This window comes from Leguminivora glycinivorella, chromosome 10 (assembly GCF_023078275.1).
Source record: "Leguminivora glycinivorella isolate SPB_JAAS2020 chromosome 10, LegGlyc_1.1, whole genome shotgun sequence".
NCBI lineage: Eukaryota > Metazoa > Arthropoda > Insecta > Lepidoptera > Tortricidae > Leguminivora > Leguminivora glycinivorella.
The window spans coordinates 13,090,733-13,098,306 of record NC_062980.1 but is presented as its reverse complement, the minus strand read 5'-3'; the positions used below and the strand labels follow the sequence as shown (position 1 = coordinate 13,098,306).

The window sequence follows — 7,574 nt, the reverse complement described above, 5'->3', positions numbered from 1 at the left end:
GAAGCTAGTCTAGCTCTCACTGTGTAGTCTATATAATTGAATATGACAATGGACATTACCGTTTTTTTAGAGAAGCTTATATGCAATAAAATGTAATGTACGGTCTCGTTCTGCACCGGTATCTCTTATTTATGGCTCATCTTCACGACACCTCTAGCAGCGGTGCTATTGCCAACGCAAGCGGGTTAGTGCTCACCTTAGAAATAAGTTACCTACTCTTTTCTGAGTAAATATTGGTTAAAGTTGGTTAGTGATGTCAGTTGGTTACATGATGACTTGATAAAAAATTAATGAAGTCGTTCGGTTACTTTGGTAGACTTTGATGTTATGATTGCTGGTAGTATTAACGTTCGAGTAACTAATAAAATCATTTTCACCACACCAACTGGTAAAGGATTCTTCAAAGACTCATGAGAAATTTGCGACTTATCCACAGAAGTGCAAAGTAATTTCATACAAATGTTACGATTAACTCGATGTTAAAACCGGCTGGTAGAAAAGTTCTTTTTTTAATAAATTGATGGATTTTATTTAGTTTGACTTTTTACAGTTTGAGCTTTCACGTATAATCCAATCTCCACTTATAATGGTTTATCTGAAGTCATTCACTCACTAGTCACTAAAATAGAAGGCCAGTCGGTAATTCCCACACTTTATACGCCTACTTGAGAATGCTTGAGGTGCGTAAATAAAATAAAACCCGGTAATAGCGTCGTTACATTTACTTATTTATAAGGGTGTTGTAAATACGGCTAAATTGGCGTTACGCCCGCAAAGAGGCGTTTATTGTCATTGTTTTCGAATAAGAAATTTCCTCGCGAGGAAATGGGGATTGTATACAACTAATTTTTGCCCGCGGCTTCGCTCGCGTTAGAAAGAGACAAAGAGTAGCCTATGTCACTGTCCATCCCTTCAACTATCTCCACTTAAAAAAATATGTCAGTTCGTCGCTTCGTTTTGCCGTGAAAGACGGACAAACAAACAAACACACACACTTTCCCATTTATAATATTAGTATGTGAAAAAGACGGAGATGGACTGTATGGAACTAATTACGAATGATAACTGCTGTTTACCTTTTAAATGTATATTTAATAAATATTATGAGATTACAAAACCAAACACAATCAATGACAATTTATAACTAAACAAAAAACATATGCCAAAATGACAGGAAAAATCTATACTACATATTTCAATTCTGCAAAGAGTTTGGAACATCCTGCCCCTCGTGCAGCTATGCACCAACTAACCTAAATCTTAAATAACCTACTTACTAATGTCAGTCTTAGTCTTAGGTTATTCTAATCAACTTTTTGAGGGGGCGGCGTAACGTACCCCCAGCGGTTGCAACGTCCACCACCCTGTTTACGCCATCTTTTCCGGGAAACATATTCGTTATCCTTCCTTTTGGCCATGTTCCGCGAGGTAGTGATTCGTCCACTATTATCACCACATCTCCTATTTGTAGTTCTTGCCCACGATCTCCCTTTACGTTTACTCGCGTTTGCATTGTTGGCAATACCTCACGCACCCAGCGCTTCCAAAAGTGGTCTGATAACCTGATTGCCTTTTTCCACTCCAAGCGTCCGAAAAGGTCACGGTCTTCTAAGGCAGATGGCAGTGTTTGATTAGAAGGGCTTCCAATCAGGAAGTGGAAAGGCGTAAGGGCCGTAGGATCCTCTGGGTCTGTAGACACATGTGTTAGTGGGCGAGAATTTGCAATCGCTTCGGCTTCCATTAGTAACGTCATCAATGTCTCCTCTTTAGGGAACCTTTCGTTAAGCGTTGCTTTCAGCGCCACTTTTACTGTTCTTACCAAACGCTCCCAGCATCCTCCAAACGAAGGTGCAGCTGCGGGGATAAAACTCCACCTGATTCCTCTAGTCGCTGCTTCTTCTTTCATACCATCTGAGTAGAATTGGCGTAGGATGCGGTCTGCTCCAACGAAGGCGGTCCCGTTGTCTGAGTAAATTGTATTAGGGATACCTCTTCGGGCAATAAAACGCCTCAAGCTCATTATGGCAGAGTCAGATGAAAGGCTGTGTACCAATTCCAGGTGTAATGCCCGTGTTGTGAGACATGTATAAAGGGCTACATAACGTTTTTCATGGCGGCGACCCACTGTGACATTGACAGGGCCGAAATAATCTAAGCCGGTAAAGGTGAATGCCCTCTGGTGGTGTGCGAGCCTTTGAGGTGGCAGGTCTCCAGTGGCGGGGTTCATAGGCTTCGATTTGCGAATCTTGCAAAACAAGCATTTATGAGCGACTGATCTGACTGTATCTCGAAGCCTCAGAAGCCAGAATCTTTGTCTTATGTCATTAATGACGTATTCATTGTTGGCGTGCCCTGCTCGTCTGTGATATAATTGTACTAACAACCGTGCGATCGGGTGACGACCATCTAGTAATATAGGAGATCGTGTTTCTGGGTCAATATCTTCTACCGCTTTTATCCTTCCAGCCAAGTGAATTAAATTATCTTCTCCCAGAGAGGGTGATAGTTTGGTGAGACGGCTATTTGAAGGAATCGGTTTTGAGTTGATAATACAGTGGAACTCTTCGGAAAAGCTATCCAGTTGAATCCGTTGCAAAATATGCCTTTCAGCGGCTTTTATTAGGTCTGCGTTCAAAGGTGTGTGAGTGGTGGACGTTGATGAACAACGCGAGCGAGAAGGAACCGCTCCATTTTTTACTTTAGAATTTCTAATTGAGGCCAAAATGTTGCCGAAAATTGCCACAGCTTGATGTACCCGGGCTGTGGCACGTAATAACCGGAGCCAGTCATTAAAATATTCTAGATTTGCTGTGACCGGATTTGGCAAAACGCCATTAACTGAAGTTACCGCCACCGACTCAATTGGTTGGCATTTAAGTTCTTCGAGGTTTGATGTGACATTAAGTGGCTCTGTGGGCCAGTCCTCGGGGGACTTTAAAAGAAATGATGGGCCAAAAAACCACCGATGTGAAAGGGTTAGATCAATTGGACGAAGTCTAGTTGCGTCATCAGCCACATTTAAGTCTGTCGGTACCCAGTGCCAGTCTTTGACAGCAGAATTTTCTAATATTTCACCTAGGCGGTGGGCAACAAAAGGCTTAAACGCTCGTGCATCACTACGCAACCATTGGAGGACAGTCATCGAATCGGTCCAAAAATATGTACGCGTTGGTTTTTTACGATGGCTGTCCTTGATAACGAGTGCTAATCGAGAAGCTATCAAAGCGGCTTGTAACTCCAATCGCGGGATAGATATAGGTTTAAGTGGGGAGACCCTCGTTTTACTTGCGATGAGAATGAGCTCGATGCTGCCGTCAGGGTACACTAAGCGCCAATATGCGACACAGGCGTAGGCAAGCTCACTCGCATCCGCAAAAACATGCAGTTCTCGATATGAAGGTTCCGAGCCTTTTATTTTTGAATACCAACGCGGGATCTTCAACGAAGAAACTTTTAAAAGTTCTTGGAACCATTCAAACCACTTAGATGATTCGGTCTGTGGGAGTTCGGTGTCCCAATCAATGTTAGATCTCCAAGTCTGTTGGAACAAAATTCGTCCCTTTATAACTATAGGACCTAAAAGACCCAATGGGTCGTACACGCGCATGACATGTGACAGAACTTTTCGTTTTGTTAGTGAACTAGGAACGGTTTCAAGTAAACCTGTGCGAAAACCTAACATGTCTAAAGTAGGGTTCCATGCTATGCCTAGGGCTCGGATGCTGTTGGCGGATTCCCCAAGATCGATTTCTAACGGCTGAGTAGCTCTAAGGTCCTCGGGGACAAGTTTTAGGGCCTCTGGCGCGTTAGAAATCCATCCTCGCATCTCGAAACAAGCAGCATTGTGCACGGTAACAATGTCTGCCGCTAACTGAGCCGCTTCGTCGACGCCATCTTGAGAGTCAATATAGTCATCCATGTAGTGGTTGAACAAAATGGCGTCCACAGCTAGCGGGTATAAATCGGCATGTTCAAGAGCGTTTTTGTTTTTTATAAATTGCGCGATAAAGGGGCTACAGCAGGCGCCGAAGATGACAGACGTCATTCTGTACTCCTTAATAGCGATCGTTTTATCGGGTCTCCACAGAAATCGAAGAGCGTCCCTATCTTGCTCTCTTACTCGCACTTGGGGAAACATCTCTTTAATATCTGCGGTTATTCCCACACGACATTCCCTAAAGCGAAACAGGACTTTCAGCAGAGGTTGAAGAAGATCAGGACCTGATAGCAATAAGGAGTTCAGGCTGACTCCTTCATTCTTGGCTGCTGCGTCATGGACTACACGAACCTTTTGTTTTTGAGGGTGGTAAACACCGAAATGAGGAAGGTAGAGGCGAATGTTGTCAGATTTGTTATTGTACTGCGCGTAGTAGGTCTCTGGTGTACATTCCTCGGCGTAACCTTTTGTTATCATATTGTTAATAAATGTATTATATGACTTAGCAAAATCGAGCTCTTTGCACATGCGCCGCTCCAAACTTAAAAAACGTGACATCGCCTGTGGGTAACTATCAGGAACACGCTGTATACCGTCACGCCAAGGCATGCCTACTTCAAATCGACCAGTGGGCAGTCGTATGGAAGTTGCTTCCAAAATGTCGACTGCGCGCTGGTCTAGTTTGCTATGCAATGTTTCCGTTTTTGTGATTCCTATAGAGTCTAGTTTGTATTGTTCTTTGATTAGAGACTCCAAGTTTTCATCATTATTTATTTCTGTGTGTGTGTAATTAATAAATTCAACTAACTTGGTCTTACTAGAGACAACGCCGTACAAAGTCCATCCTAGTGCTGTTAAACAGGCGGCTGGCTCGTTAATACCGCCGACACAAACAGCACGAGCGATTGATAAGTACCAATGTTCGGCGCCTATTAAAACAGTCGGTGTAGCGCTTTCGTATGTTAGAACGTCGACTAAGTCAGTCAAATGTGAAAAGGATTCAAGCGCTTCACGTTTGAGTGACTGCGTCCGCAAACCTAAAGAATCCACGCATCGAGCATTTCTCACTGAAAAGGTCTCATTTGTGTACCTACCTTTAATTTGAAAATCTACGTATGATATAGTAGCCTCACATTGGAGTTGGCACACACCGTTTACCGTTATGGTCTGTTTTGGCCCAGTCGCTCCTATACGCGTGGCAATGCTGGAATCTATGAGACTAGCAGTACTACCGTCATCAAGGAACGCGTAGACGTTACAGGACCCGGCAGGCCCCGTGACAGTGACAGGTAAGATCTTTAAGTGAGCTCGGGAACAGGGAGCTACTTTTGCATTTGACTTTTGTGTGCCGGTAGAGGTAGTAGACACTATTACCTTTTCGTCGGTAGGTTGGTGAGATGACGTGGGGTTATTGTTGGTTTCCTGGGCGTGAATAACGTTGACTAGTGGAGCCGCTGACAATTGTTTATGAAGAAGCGCGTTGTGACGAAGTGGGCAGCCGTCAACGCCGCACGGCCTCACCCGACACGTATTCCACTGGTGTGGACTAGCCTTTAAACACCTATAGCAAACTTTGGCTTCACGTAACCACTGCCATCGTTCATCAACAGATAAAGAATTGAATTTTGAACAATCTTTTATATCGTGATCATTATCACAAAATGCGCATATTTCTTTTTTAATATGTTTGACTTTCGATGACGACTTTGATTGCGTAAAAATATTGTGAATGATTTCGCGCTTATGTGTTTTTTCAGCGACATATTGCGGTTGTGTAGCAATAAACTCTGGTGACAAGCCGAAACGAATATGTTGATCGAACTCGCGTTTTAAAAAATCAGACAATATTTCGAGCTTAGGACGCCCTGTGGCATCAAGCGTGGCGAAGTCTGTCCACCGAATTTTCATTGTAGGGTTTAGTTTCCCTAAAACGGCGTGATATAGCTCAGGAGAGTACAAGTACTCTAAATGGTTTAATAACTTGATTGTAGAAATAGAATTGCGTACCTTATTCGACAGTACTCCTAGTTCTTTCAAGTCGTTTCCCAGGCGAGGAAGGTTTTTTAAAGAATTGACCTCTTTGTAGACGATGAGCTCGGGGCGGGCGAAGTTGTCCTCGAGAGCGCGCATCACCTCCTCCGGGTCCTCCGTGGACATCAGCAGCGCCGCGACGGCGTCCCGGGCGGGGCCGCGGAGCGCATTGTGGAGCCGATTTATGTTGTCTAGAGGAGAAAAGTTATTTTTAGTTACGTTATATATACGTTTGAATTGTAACCATTGCAGCGTGTTACCAAAAAATTGAGGTAATTCCAGTTTCTTTACACTGGAAGCTGAAGCGAGAGCCTTCGCTGCGGCCGCGGTGTCGGCTACCGCTTGCAGGAGAACAGGTTGGCCAAGCTCCGTGGGGAAGAGCGGGGGCATATAGCCGGCCGCCTCGGACGCTTTGGTGGCATTTACCGGTTCTGATTGACGATGAAGGGGGTTAATAGGGAATGCAGATACCCGAGTGGCCATCGGTGATTGTACCGTATGGCCGGGAGATGGACCTAAAAGAGGTTCGCATCCTACTGCCGGTTCCGATTGACGATTAAGGAGGTTCATAGGGAATGCAGGTACCCGAGTGGCCATCGGTGGTGGTACCGTATGGCCGGGAGATGGACCTGAGAGAGGTTCGCATCCTACTGCAGGGATGTCCCTATCACCACAATTGTCATTGAACGGAATGTCCATGTCCCTATCACCACAATTGTCATTGAATGGATGGTTTTCAACCCATTTTTTTGTTCTATTCACGCTCACCTGATCTGAATGGCTACGACCTGCGCAGCTACTCCCTGCCTCGGCATCAATAGCTTGGAGTTCAGCTTGCAGCTCACACTCTTCGACCTGCCGTTGCAGCTCCGCAAGTTGAAGTTCTCGTTCGCGCTCCCGCGCGGCGAGCGCCTGCTCACGGTCGCGCTCGTGGGCGGCGAGCTGCTGCTCTCGTTCCAGGCGGCGGCGCAGAGCGATCGCTTCAGCTGCAGCTTTTTGTGCTTTTACGGTCGCCGAAGAACGAGAAGATTTGCTTTTGCTTTGCGCCGAATGAACGCTAGGTGCCCTGTCGCCTTGCGGAACAGAGCTGTGAGGCTGTGGAGGTGCTAAAACGGCGTCGGGATTAGCCGACATTATTTTACTTTTGCTACGGGTGATCATACGATGAGAACTACGTGAATATATGAATGTAAACAATGAAACAAAATGAAATGTAAACACGTAAACGGAACTGTCAGAAACTAAATAGGCACTGAATAAATGGGGCGAATGACCAATGAAAAAGACGGAGATGGACTGTATGGAACTAATTACGAATGATAACTGCTGTTTACCTTTTAAATGTATATTTAATAAATATTATGAGATTACAAAACCAAACACAATCAATGACAATTTATAACTAAACAAAAAACATATGCCAAAATGACAGGAAAAATCTATACTACATATTTCAATTCTGCAAAGAGTTTGGAACAAGTATGGATGGTCTTGAATTAACGACACGTGTAACGTGAGTAGACATTACTCTACAAACTAAGGTACGTACCGTAAATAAATGTACATTAAAGACTCTTCCTACAAAACCTGATTTTGACAGAAGTTC

General features: G+C 44.4%; 1 protein-coding gene across 2 annotated transcripts; it reads right to left on the bottom strand.

Annotated features, from left to right (window-relative positions):
- Positions 1–1,180: 1,180 nt before the first annotated feature.
- On the bottom strand, positions 1,181–7,259 carry LOC125230713. Of its 2 annotated transcripts, none has more exons than XM_048135972.1 (2): positions 5,945–7,259; positions 1,181–3,538 (listed from the first exon to the last, which is right to left on the bottom strand). In XM_048135972.1, the coding sequence occupies exons 1-2, from the start codon at positions 7,127–7,129 to the stop codon at positions 1,295–1,297; spliced, it is 3,429 nt and encodes a 1,142-aa protein (XP_047991929.1). In that variant the 5' UTR covers positions 7,130–7,259; the 3' UTR covers positions 1,181–1,294. The 2 variants fall into 2 exon arrangements, with proteins under 2 accessions (XP_047991929.1, XP_047991928.1); XM_048135971.1 differs by having other exon boundaries at positions 1,181–6,159; positions 6,737–6,857.
- Positions 7,260–7,574: the final 315 nt, after the last annotated feature.

What these genes read in the sequence shown, in the direction of transcription:
- LOC125230713 (XM_048135971.1), bottom strand. Translation starts at nt 6,094, where the DNA reads ATGTCCACGGAGGACCCGGAGGAGGTGATGCGCGCTCTCGAGGACAAC.